General features: G+C 43.7%; 1 protein-coding gene across 1 annotated transcript in view; it reads right to left on the bottom strand.

Moving 5' to 3' along the window:
* Positions 1-6,814: 6,814 nt before the first annotated feature.
* abi3bpb (ABI family, member 3 (NESH) binding protein b) overlaps positions 6,815-13,167 on the bottom strand; it is a 74,014-nt gene continuing 67,661 nt past the window's right edge. Inside the window, exons 20-24 of the mRNA XM_061715805.1 lie at positions 12,981-13,060; positions 12,575-12,604; positions 12,331-12,489; positions 8,633-8,755; positions 6,815-7,766 (exon numbers count right to left, since the gene is read on the bottom strand). Coding sequence (XP_061571789.1) covers positions 7,651-7,766; positions 8,633-8,755; positions 12,331-12,489; positions 12,575-12,604; positions 12,981-13,060 — 508 coding nt within the window. The 3' untranslated portion in view covers positions 6,815-7,650. The remainder of the gene's footprint in view (positions 7,767-8,632; positions 8,756-12,330; positions 12,490-12,574; positions 12,605-12,980; positions 13,061-13,167) is intronic.

Raw genomic sequence — 13,167 nt, 5'->3', positions numbered from 1 at the left:
CTCTTTTAACATTTTGGGTTGTAGACCGCTGATCTAGAACATCTTTAAACCTTTAGTCGTTAAACACAAATGTCTGAAACGTCTTTAGATCTTCCAAACAAACTGAAACCTCCACAAACACGTACAGTACTTCTACAACAACCTGGACGTCTCTAACGAACCATTAAGATACTTTACAAGACATCGTCATTTTTAACTTTCCACCTGATTTATTTCCTTGGGAATCACCTGGAACATCTTAAAGACATTTAATCTAACACAAAACCCTCCCAAACCTCATTAAAAACCTTTAAAAACTCTACAGAAATGTCAAAAAACCTCCTTATTTCCCTCTGGAGCTGCGGTAAGACGTTTAAATCCTCAGGAATCCTTTCCTAAACCCCGTATTACCTCTGGAACATCCTGAATAATCTGGAAACTCCTCAGAATAATAAATATTCCTGGAGAAACCCTCAAACCTTAAATATTCCTGTAATAACCCTCAAACCTCAATCCTCAAACCAACAGGAGTTTCCAGCGGTTAAACCTCCGTTTCCTGCAGGACTTTATCTCCCACAAGACATAAGATTAATTAGTAGAAAACAATATAATCATCCTTTAAATCCATTATTCCTTCAGTTCAAACTGAAGTTTCTTGAATTAGTGAATCACAGAATTATGCTTATTATGTGGATTTTGCCAATCAATATACAGAAAAATCCTGATAAAGAGAAGTATAACTTAAAAGGAACGATATCTTTAAAACATTCAGGACAAAATCAATGGAACGTTGTGTTTCTGTAAAAGGTTTCAGTTTATGGAAAAATCTGGAAACAGAAGAAAAATAATGAAAATCAAACATTACATTTAAAAGAATAATAAAAGCCAGTTTGATGCAGAAATATCATCATAATTGTTAAGTTAGCTGGGTTTTCTTTTTTTCTCTCTTTTTAGCAACATTGTCATATTTTATTCTTTGAATCAAAAAACAATACGAATATCTGTGTTTGTCGACAGTTATTGTGTAAATTTATAACTTTGTTGTAGTTTTGGTTTGTTTTTTGTTTGTTTGTTGGTTTTTTTTTTTAAATAAAATTTATTGGAAAGTCGTTTTTTCGTGCTTTTTTCGTGCGTTTTTGCGTGTGTTCGTGCATTTTTGCGTGCGTGCGTTCGTTTTGCGTGCGTTCGTGCTTTTTTTTGTGCGTTTTTGCGTGCGTTTTTTTGTGCGTTTTTTCGTGCGTTTTTCGTGCGTTCGTGCATTTTTGCGTGCGTGCGTTCGTTTTGCGTGCGTTCATGCTTTTTTTCGTGCGTTTTTGCGTGCGTTTTGCGTGCGTTCGTGCGTTCGTGCGTGCGTGCGTTCGTTTTGATTGCGTTCGTTTTTGCGTGCAATGTGTTCGTTTTGCGTGCGTTTGTGCTTTTTTTCGTGCATTTTTGCGTGCGTGGGTCTTGCGTGCGAGCATGCATTTTTTTTTTCCACGAATTGTTTGATTTTTTTGAGAAAGGGGCTTGTTATATAAGGCTTTCTTCTTCTTGCCCCTTTTCGATCATGGAATGGAACATGTATGTGAACTATTTTCATGATACTGAATAAATAAAAATGAAATGAAATGAAAAATGAAATATTGAACTGTTTTTTTTTCTTTTAATGATGAAATAAAGAATAAAAAGGAAATGAAATGAACAGTGTCCTCACCAGATCTAACCAGATCTAACCTGCTCTGTGAATCTTCTCCACGTTGGTCTCAGACCTGCAGGAACTAAAAGCAGATGTTTCTGGGAAACATGTGGAGGAAGTTTTCATGTTTTTACTGATGAGACTCTTGATTTACGGCCCGTTCAGCCTGAAGTGACTTTACAGAAACATTCATCCTTCAGAGAAACATTCATTCATCAGAAACTCAGGAACTCTGATCCTTCATGTCGACACAAAAACACAAAAACATAAATTAAAGGATGAGCTCGTCTGCTGCTGATTAAGACCCAGGAACGACCCGGACGACCCGGACGACCCGCTGAGACGCTAAATAAATGTAAACTCTGCGGGAGTGGGCGGTAATGGTCAGAAATGCAGCGGGAGCAGGATGTAGAAAACTGTCCCGTGCAAGACTCTGGTTCCCGCCAACATGGCACCGTTGAGCAGGTCGCTACGGCGGCTCCAGAAATCTAACGATGACATCACAGGGGGAGTTTCCAGGTCTTTAATAGACTCTGTGGTTTCTGTGAAGGTTTTTGTCGGTAATAAAGCGTTTCTTTTCCACTCTGCTCTGATCCCGGAGGAACTTACAGACTTACGTAACCAGATCTGCAGCAGCTGGAGTTACAGCTGACCAGGTTTCCTTACTCTCGTCTCCTCGTCTCCTTCAGAGTCCAGAACCGCTCAGATCCGTCTCCTCTCTGGGACGGTTGTTGGTGGTTGCTGTGGTCGCCGCGGCGACGGCCGTGGTTGCCGCGGCGACGGCCCTGCGGTTTTTTGCTCGGGGCTGGAAATATGAGGTAATAATCCATCACATCAGCGGCCGGAGGAACCGCGGTCTCGGCCGGGACACCAGCCGGGGATTGTGGGTAATGTGAGCTGGTTCTGGAAACACAACACGGAACCGCAGGAGAAGTTCCCGGGCCGGGAACCCCGACCGGTCCGGACCGGTCGGGGTTCCCGGCTGTGTGCTAAAAATTTGCTGCAATTGTGACCGGAATTTCCCGCGCTGTCCTGTGGATGTGACGTCACATGACGCTGCATGCACGTTCTCCCCGTTCTCCCGTGCCGGCTTCACTGTTGGCTGCAGTGTCATGTCTCTTTTTTTCCTATTTTTCCTCTTATTTTCTCTTTTTTACTCTTGTTCATTTTTTTTCTCTTTTTTTCCTATTTTTTCCTCTTTTTCTCTCTTTTTTCCTTTTTTTTCCTATTTTTTCGCCTTTTTTTTTGCTTTTTTCCTCTTATTCCTCTTTTTTCCCTCTTTTTTTCCCTCTTTTTTCCCCCTTTTTTTTCCTCTTTTTTCCTCTTTTTCCCTCTTTTTTCCTCTTTTCTTCCTCTCTTTTTCCCCCCTCTGCATGCACGTTCTCCCCGTTCTCCCGTGCCGGCTTCACTGTTGGCTGCAGTACCCCCAACGGCCGTCGTGGTGAAGGGTGGCGCTAGAGAGTCTCATTTCTTAAAAGGAGCCTCATGCTCCTTTAATATGCCACTTTATTAAGTTTTAATATTTTATCAGGTGTAAAAGTAACCGTTAAGATCTCCAACATGGGCTCAGTTTATCCATATAACGCCTGGTAAGAAATTTGACCCAATGTTTTCGGAGATGAGAAGAGCCGCCGGCCCCGGGGAGCAGCAGCAGCAGCTGTTACCATGGTAACAGCTGCTGCTGCTGCTGTTACCATGGTAGCAGCAGCAGCAGCTGTTACCATGGTAACAGCAGCAGCAGCCAGAGAACAGACGTGATCGCCAGGTCAACCTGCGCCGTCGTCCCGGGGGAGAAACCTGCAGCTCGGTGGAGAATTACCTCTGGCTGAAATAAATCATTTAGGAAGATGTTGGTTTAATAGATGAAATCTAACAGTTGTAGCTACGCCTGTTAAGAAATTTGCTCCGGAAATTTAGAGATTTCTGCCTTGTTCTGTTTTCATCTGTGTGTTACACACTAAGACCTGCTGGCATTTTACTGTGAAATTAATGTGAAACTTGCTGATTGTTTTTTTTTTTTTGTACATTTATATTGAAATTCAATATAAACGGTTGCTAAGTCTCTCTCTCTCTCTCGGGAAACTGGGATTTTATTGCCAGTTTTTTTCAGATAGACTAAATTAAACTCTTCAGACGAGCTGTGGAAAATATGTTCACTTTCTACCAGCTATAAAATATATTCTCTCTTACCAGAATAAAATGGATTCACTCTTACCAGTATAAAATATATACACTCTTTACCAGCGTATAAATATATTCTCTATTACCAGAATAAAATATATTCACTTTACCAGCGTATAAAATATATTCACTCTTACCAGAATAAAATATATTCACTCTTACCAGAATAAAATATATTCACTCTTACCAGAATAAAATATATTCACTCTTACCAGAATAAAATATATTCACTCTTACCGTATGAACCGCAGACGTGAGTCTGAATGAGGCACATGTTTTTTAAAAAAAGGAATAAAAACTTTTATTATTGAAAATCAATACAGACATGAACATATGTAGAAAAACATCAACATTAATACATTCTTATTCTTTCCTTACATTTTCCTGTAAATGATTCCTGCTAACGTCAGGAGTTAAAGGCACGTTATGCTGTTTTTATGGGAGTTCCAGCCGTTAGTGCTACGACCAATACAAGAACGATGGAAAAAATATCTGATATCTATAATATCTGATATTTATAATATCTGATATCTAGAATATCTGATATCTAGAATATCTGATATTAATAATATCTGATATTTATAATATCTGATATTTATAATATCTGATATCTATAATATCTGATACTTATAATATCCGATACTTATAATATCCGATATCTATAATATCTGATATCTATAATATCTGATATTATAATATCTGATATCTATAATATCTGATATTTATAATATCTGATATTATAATATCTGATACCGTTGGACGGGGCAGGAAATCAATCAACAGCAAATCAATAAAGAGGTTGTTTAATCCGTTATACCTGCATGCTAAATATGTACAGTCTCAAATAAAACCTTCAAGCTTTGGAGGGAAACCTTGGTGAAGCATTTCAAGTTTATTTCCTCCAGAAAGAAGCAGAAAACTCTGGATAAAGTTCTTCAAATGTGTTGGAGAAGCTTAGCTTAGCTTAGCTTAGCTTAGCTTAGCAGGTTGAAACTGGACATGAAACACGGCTAGCATGCTAGCATGTGAGTTTGTCCAAGACTGGGCCAAATATCTAGCGAGTTTCCTGTATTTTGCTGTATTTTGCTGTATTTCTGTTGTATTTTGCTGTATTTTTTTGTTGTATTTTGCTGTATTTTGTTATATTTTGCTGTATTTCTGCTGTATTTTTGTTGTATTTCTGCTGTATTTTGCTGTATTTCTGCTGTATTTTTGTTGTATTTTGCTGTATTTTTGTTGTATTTTGCTGTATTTTTGTTGTATTTCTGTTGTATTTTGCTGTATTTTGCTGTATTTTTGTTGTATTTTGCTGTATTTCTGCTGTATTTTTGCTGTATTTTGCTGTATTTCTGCTGTATTTTGCTGTATTTCTGCTGTATTTTGCTGTATTTTGCTGTATTTTGCTGTATTTCTGCGGTTTCGTAATCAATCAACAGCAAATCAATAAAGAGGTTGTTTAGGATCGTTATACCTGCATGCTAAATATGTACAGTCTCAAATAAAACCTTCAAGCTTTGGAGGGAAACCTTGGTGAAGCATTTCAAGTTTATTTCCTCCAGTAAGAAGCAGAAAACTCTGGATAAAGTCCTTCAAATGTGTTGGACAAGCTTAGCTTAGCTTAGCTTAGCAGGTTGAAACTGGACTGGAAACACGGCTAGCATGCTAGCATGTGAGTTTGTCCAAGACTGGGCCAAATATCTAGCGAGTTTCCTGCTAAAGTCACTAGAAACAATGAGCAATTTAATATTTCCTTTAAAAAAAATCTGGTTGGTTTGACTTTTGTCTGGAAAAATAAGAAAAATGTGGAAAAATAAAAAAAATTTGGAAAAATAAGAAAAATGTGGAAAAATAAGAAAAATTTGGAAAAATAAGAAAAATGTGGAAAAATAAGAAAAATGTGGAAAATCCGTCAAATGGTTGGAGTTGAAGAGAAAACACAAATATGACACCTAGCAAGCTGCTGGCTAGCATAGCAGTTGCTATACTATGTATATATGTCTTTGGGCTAAAACATCAACCCAGCAGTTAAACATTCCCCTGGTAGCTAGGTGGCTAGCTAGCTACCAAAGACAGGCTAGCTGCCTAACGGCTGGTTCCATATCTAGCTAGTTAGTCACACCTTGTTATGGACAACTACCTAGCTAGCTAGCTAGTTAGATATTTCAAGAATGTAAACAAACTTTAAAGTGCAAAGTAAATTGGTGTCGTAGTCATGGAAACAGTTAGCTGTAGTTTCACAGATGCTAACCTTTTAGTTTAGTTATAAACCGTCACCATAGTAACATAGAAGGGTAACTTATGTGACCGTTAGCATCAGTTAGCATCAGTTAGCATCCTGAGACGCAGAAAGGCTAATGAAGACGATGTTTCTCACTGTATTTTGCTGTATTTTTGTTGTATTTCTGCTGTATTTTGCTGTATTTTGTTGTTTTTTGCTGTATTTTTGTTGTATTTGGCTGTATTTCTGCTGTATTTTGCTGTATTTTGTTGTTTTTTGCTGTATTTTTGTTGTATTTGGCTGTATTTCTGCTGTATTTTGCTGTATTTTGTTGTTTTTTGCTGTATTTTTGTTTTATTTTGCTGTATTTTGCTGTATTTTTGTTGTATATTGCTGAATTTCTGCTGTATTTTGCTGTATTTCTGCTGTATTTCTGCTGTATTTCTCCTGTATTTTGCTGTATTTTGCTGTATTTCTGCTGTATTTTGCTGTATTTCTCCTGTATTCTGCTGTATTTCTCCTGTATTCTGCTGTATTTCTCCTGTATTCTGCTGTATTTTGCTGTATTTTGCTGTATTTTGCTGTATTTTTGTTGTATTTTGCTGTATTTTGCTGTATTTCTCCTGTACTTTGCTGTATTTCTCCTGTATTTTGCTGTATTTTTGTTGTATTTTCCTGTATTTTTGTAGTATTTTCCTGTATTTTTGTTGTATTTTGCTGTATTTCTCCTGTATTTTGCTGTATTTCTGCTGTATTTTGCTGTATTTTGCTGTATTTTGCTGTATTTCTGCGGTTTCGTTATTCGTGCTTCAGCGTGAAGCGAGAAAATGAAGGAAAACTGTTTTCTATGGTCATGGAAGGTGAACAAGTACATTTTCTCCATAAACATAGAAATGCATTTCTGCTGTGCAAACTGCAAGTGTAGACGAGTTTTACACACGTCACCCAAAACCGTGGCTAAAGCTAAAGCTACGGGACTCGGACAACATGCGATTAATCGCGATTAAAAAAGTATGGCCCTAGCCCTAGTTTCAACGTATCCTGCTAACGAGCTAATATTAACTGCCATTTTGCTGCAGAGTTAGCAGAGTTAGCAGAGATAGCAGAGTTAGCAGAATTAGCAGAGTTAGCAGAGCTTTTGTGAGTTAGAAATACGAAACTATGTGAAAGATTGTGCAGTGTAGCGTTTGTTCTGGTTCAGCTGCCGGCTGAGAACATGGACGTTAGCATCGATCTCTGATAAAAGTTCCTTTGACTGATCGAGAGTATAAATCAGCCTAAATGGAAACAAACAAACCCCCAAAATCCCCCAGAATCCCCTTTGGTCCTCATGAATAAAGAATAACCTAAGACCTTTGATAAATAAACATCTCACACGTTATGAAAATAGTAATCCAGGGAGCCAGCTTCCCATTATCTTAACACAAAATAAAACAGATCTAGCGTGAGTTTGTTCATCACTGTAGCCTCGTTGAGGCGCGACGGTAGCTATAACTTTACCGTCGCTTCCCTGACGACTAATGTTTTTACAGTTCTGGGATGAGAGGAGGGAGGCGGGGCTCGTTAGCCTCGTTAGCATCGTTAGCGGCCTCCACGTCTACCACTTCCCGGGGATGGGGGTTCCGCACTCGTACCAGGACACGTAGCTGACGTGGGAACGTCCTCCGATCTGGCCGAAGTTGACAGGCTCCTGACGCAGCGCCCGGTAGAACCCTGTTAGCATGGAGAACAGTGTTAGCATCATAGTTAACATTAGAGAACAGTGTTAGCATCAGAGTTAGCATCAGAGTTAGCATCAGAGCCCGGTAGAACCCTGTTAGCATGGAGAACAGTGTTAGCATCAGAGTTAGCATCAGAGCCCGGTAGAACCCTGTTAGCATGGAGAACCGTGTTAGCATCAGAGTTAGCATCAGAGAACAGTGTTAGCATCGGAGTTAGCATCAGAGAACAGTGTTAGCATCAGAGTTAGCATCTGCGCCCAGTAGAACCCTGTTAGCAACGAGAACAGAGTTAGCATCAGAGTTAGCATCAGAGTTAGCATCAGAGCCCGGTAGAACCCTGTTAGCATGGAGAACAGTGTTAGCATCAGAGTTAGCATTAGAGAACAGTGTTAGCATCAGAGCCCGGTAAAACCCTGTTAGCATGGAGAACAGTGTTAGCATCATAGTTAGCATTAGAGAACAGTGTTAGCATCAGAGTTAGCATCAGAGTTAGCATCAGAGCCCGGTAGAACCCTGTTAGCATGGAGAACAGTGTTAGCATCAGAGTTAGCATCAGAGCCCGGTAGAACACTGTTAGCATGGAGAACCGTGTTAGCATCAGAGTTAGCATTTTATAAAATTGTGGGGTCGTTTAGTCAGTGGATCGTTTGGTCCCTGTGTGTCGGGATAAGGGGAACCTGGATCTGGTTCTTACCGGCTCTGGAGGGCAGCTGGTCTCCTAACTAACTAAGTAACTAGTTACCGGCTCTGGAGGGCAGCTGGTCTCCTAAGTAACTAAGTAACTAACTAAGTAACTAATTACCGGCTCTGGAGGGCAGCTGGTCTCCTAACTAACTAAGTAACTAAGTAACTAGTTACCGGCTCTGGAGGGCAGCTGGTCTCCGCTGAGCTGTCGGCCGGTCCGTCCGTCCAGAAACGAGTCCACGAACTGACAGTGATCTTCACCGAAGCCGCTCTGGTCCCCGATGTTGTAGAATTTACCTGAAACAGCAGACAGGTGAGTAACGGGAACAGGTGAGAACCAGGAACAGGTGAGAACCAGGAACAGGTGAGAACCAGGAACCAGGAACAGGTTCATCCGGTTCCTCCGGTTCCATCGTTTAATTTTGCAGTTAAAAGCAGGAATTTCACCGGTACTACGTTTAATGCGTCAACGCGCTGACGCCGGGCAGGGAAAGGAAGAAGAAAGAGGAGGAAATGTTTGGTTTTAACTAAAAGAAAAGGCAAAAAATGTCAAAAGTCTGGCAGCATTTCCAGCTGGAGACCAAGGCAACACTGTGGCATCTTCACTGTAAGACAGAGCTAGCATAGCCAGTGCTAGCATAGCCGGCGCTAGCACAGCCAGCACTAGCACAGCCAGCGCTAGCATAGCGTAGCGTCTCCATCAACACCATGTTTACCCCCAGAGCGGAGGAACCGTCACCCCAGACACGGTAAAATTAAGTTAATGTAGCGCCAATTCATGAGATTAACGTTACGGCACCTTGCTAACTAACTAACTAACTAACTAACTAACTAACTAACTAACTAACTAACTAACTAACTAACTAACTAACTAACTAACTAACGATGAAGCATTGTGACAGCACGTGGCCCCCTGCAGGGACAACGACGCCTTGCAGGTTGCCCCAGCCTCATACCCCCGCTTGACCCATTGTCAATCAAGTTCCAGCTTCCTACCCCCTACAGGGAAGACGACTCCTACCCCTGCACCCCTGTTGGAGCAAGTTCCAGCTTCCTACCCCCTGCAGGGAAGACGACTCCTACCCCTGCACCCCTGCTGGAGCAAGTTCCAGCTTCCTACCCCCTGCAGGGAAGACGACTCCTACCCCTGCACCCCTGCTGGAGCAAGTTCCAGCTTCCTACCCCCTGCATGGAAGACGACTCCTACCCCTGCACCCCTGCTTGAGCAAGTTCCAGCTTCCTACCCCCTGCAGGGAAGACGACTCCTACCCCTGCACCCCTGCTGGAGCAAGTTTCAGCTTCCTACCCCCTGCATGGAAGACGACTCCTACCCCTGCACCCCTGCTTGAGCAAGTTCCAGCTTCCTACCCCCTGCAGGGAAGACGACTCCTACCCCTGCACCCCTGCTGGAGCAAGTTCCAGCTTCCTACCCCCTGCATGGAAGACGACTCCTACCCCTGCACCCCTGCTTGAGCAACTTCCAGCTTCCTACCCCCTGCAGGGAAGACGACTCCTACCCCTGCACCCCTGCTTGAGCAACTTCCAGCTTCCTACCCCCTGCAGGGACGAGGACTCCTACCCCTGCACCCCTGCTTGAGCAAGTTCCAGCTTCCTACCCCCTGCAGGGAAGACGACTCATACCCCTGCACCCCTGCTTGAGCAAGTTCCAGCTTCCTACCCCCTGCAGGGAAGACGACTCCTACCCCTGCACCCCTGCTTGAGCAAGTTCCAGCTTCCTACCCCCTGCAGGGAAGACGACTCCTACCCCTGCACCCCTGCTTGAGCAAGTTCCAGCTTCCTACCCCCTGCAGGGAAGACGACTCCTACCCCTGCACCCTGCTTGAGCAAGTTTCAGCTTCCTACCCCCTGCAGGGGAGACGACTCCTACCCCTGCACCCCTGCTTGAGACAGTTCCAGCTTCCTACCCCCTGCAGGGAAGACGACTCCTACCCCTGCACCCCTGCTTGAGCAACTTCCAGCTTCCTACCCCCTGCAGGGAAGACGACTCCTACCCCTGCACCCCTGCTTGAGCAACTTCCAGCTTCCTACCCCCTGCAGGGGAGACGACTCCTACCCCTGCACCCCTGCTTGAGCAACTTCCAGCTTCCTACCCCCTGCAGGGACGAGGACTCCTACCCCTGCACCCCTGCTTGAGCAAGTTCCAGCTTCCTACCCCCTGCAGGGAAGACGACTCCTACCCCTGCACCCCTGCTTGAGCAAGTTCCAGCTTCCTGAGGACCCCTGCAGGGAAGACGACTCCTACCCCTGCACCCCTGCTTGAGCAAGTTCCAGCTTCCTACCCCCTGCAGGGAAGACGACTCCTACCCCTGCACCCTGCTTGAGCAAGTTTCAGCTTCCTACCCCCTGCAGGGGAGACGACTCCTACCCCTGCACCCCTGCTTGAGACAGTTCCAGCTTCCTACCCCCTGCAGGGAAGACGACTCCTACCCCTGCACCCCTGCTTGAGCAAGTTCCAGCTTCCTACCCCCTGCAGGGACGACGACTCCTACCCCTGCACCCTGCTTGAGCAAGTTCCAGTTCCTGAGGACCCCTGCAGGGAAGACGACTCCTACCCCTGCACCCCTGCTTGAGCAAGTTCCAGCTTCCTACCCCCTGCAGGGACGACGACTCCTACCCCTGCACCCTGCTTGAGCAAGTTCCAGTTCCTGAGGACCCCTGCAGGGAAGACGACTCCTACCCCTGCACCCCTGCTTGAGCAACTTCCAGCTTCCTACCCCCTGCAGGGAAGACGACTCCTACCCCTGCACCCCTGCTTGAGCAAGTTCCAGCTTCCTACCCCCTGCAGGGAAGACGACTCCTACCCCTGCACCCTGCTTGAGCATGTTCCAGTTCCTGAGGACCCCTGCAGGGAAGACGACTTGCAGGCGGCTCCAGTCTCATTCAGTGATCGAGACACATTGTCACGCAAGTTCCGGCGTCCTGAATCCCTGCCGAGATGGCACCGTGGAAGTGGCTTTGACTTCCAGCCCCTGCAGAGACGAGGACCTGATCCTATATATGGACTTCCTGACTCCTCAGGGGGTAGTGCCAAACTGAAAGATCACACCTGACTGTAAATTACTTTTTGTCTCTCACTTGGCTTGTGTATTCCTGTCTTTTGTTGATTGAACGTCTTGTATAAAAACCCTGTTGTAAAATCTCTCTGGGTCGACACACCAACTCGATCTGTGCTGGTCCTGCTCACCGCCGGCTACTGAATAAAACTCACTACTCACAAGCGGACTTCTGAACTGGTTTTGATAAATTCCTCAACACTGACTAACTAACTAACTAACTAACTAACTAGCTAGGTAACTAGTTAACTAGTTAACTAGTTAGTTAACTAGTTAACTCACCGGTGAGCGTGTCGCTCAGGTAGATCTTGTATCGTAGAGAGTTGCAGAGCTGAACTAACTAGTTAACTAGTTAACTCACCGGTCAGCGTGTCGCTCAGGTAGATCTTGTATCGTAGAGAGTTACAGTTACTAGTTAACTAACTAGTTAACTAGTTAACTCACCAGTGAGCGTGTCGCTCAGGTAGATCTTGTATCGTAGAGAGTTAGTTACTAGTTAACTAACTAGTTAACTAGTTAACTCACCGGTCAGCGTGTCGCTCAGGTAGATCTTGTATCGTAGAGAGTTACAGTTACTAGTTAACTAGTTAGTTAACTAACTAGTTAACTAGTTAGTTAACTAGTTAACTCACCGGTGAGCGTGTCACTCAGGTAGATCTTGTATCGTAGAGAGTTACAGTTACTAGTTAACTAGTTAGTTAACTAGATAACTCACCGGTGAGCGTGTCGCTCAGGTAGATCTTGTACCGTAGAGAGTTGCAGAGCTGAACTAACTAGCTAGGTAACTAGTTAACTCACCGGTGAGCGTGTCGCTCAGGTAGATCTTGTACCGTAGAGAGTTGCACAGCTGAACTCCTACGAACTTGCGGTACCAGGTTCTCTTGACGAACTGCTTCCCGTGACAGTCGGAGTACGAGTCCGTCTTGAACGGGAACTGAGTCCAGATCGCGTCTTTTCCTGCAGAAGAAGAAGAACATGGTTATAAAGTTTATAAAAACTTTACTGATACTGGGAAGTGTTGACGACGGTGTGGAACTCCTACCTGAAACGTTCTCGCTGACCCGCGGATCGGCTGCAGAGGAAACAAGAGTAGAGTCAGGATTCAACCGAAAAAACCTGAAACACATCCGAAAAAAACCTGAAAATAAACCCGAAAAAAAACGGAAAATAAACCCCAAAAAAACGGAAAATAAACCTGAAAAAACCTGAAAAACACCCGGAAATAAACCCGAAAAAAACGGAAAATAAACCCGAAAAAACCCGAAACACAATCGGAAATAAACCCGAAAAAACCCGAAAATAAACCCGTAAAAACCCGAAACACAACCGAAAATAAACCCGAAAAAACCCGAAAATAAACCAGAAAAACAAGAGGACAAGAGGAGACGAGTCAGGATTCAGTAACGGGTCATGTTCTCTGAGTCGGTAACTGTGAGTGGGTTCCGTACCAGATTCTGTGTTGAAGGAAACCGGGTCGCTGAGAGGACCAGAACCCAGATCATTCTTGGGAAGAACCTTGAACTCATAGCTGAAAAACAGAGAGAGAAACAGAGATCAGTTCAGAGGAATGATGATTGATTTTTTTCTCAACATTTCAACTTTTTTCTCGACATTTTCGACTTTTTTCTCGACATT

The sequence above is a fragment of the Cololabis saira genome, chromosome 24, assembly GCF_033807715.1.
Source record: "Cololabis saira isolate AMF1-May2022 chromosome 24, fColSai1.1, whole genome shotgun sequence".
Lineage (NCBI taxonomy): Eukaryota > Metazoa > Chordata > Actinopteri > Beloniformes > Belonidae > Cololabis > Cololabis saira.
This window is presented reverse-complemented; position numbering and strand designations above follow the sequence as displayed.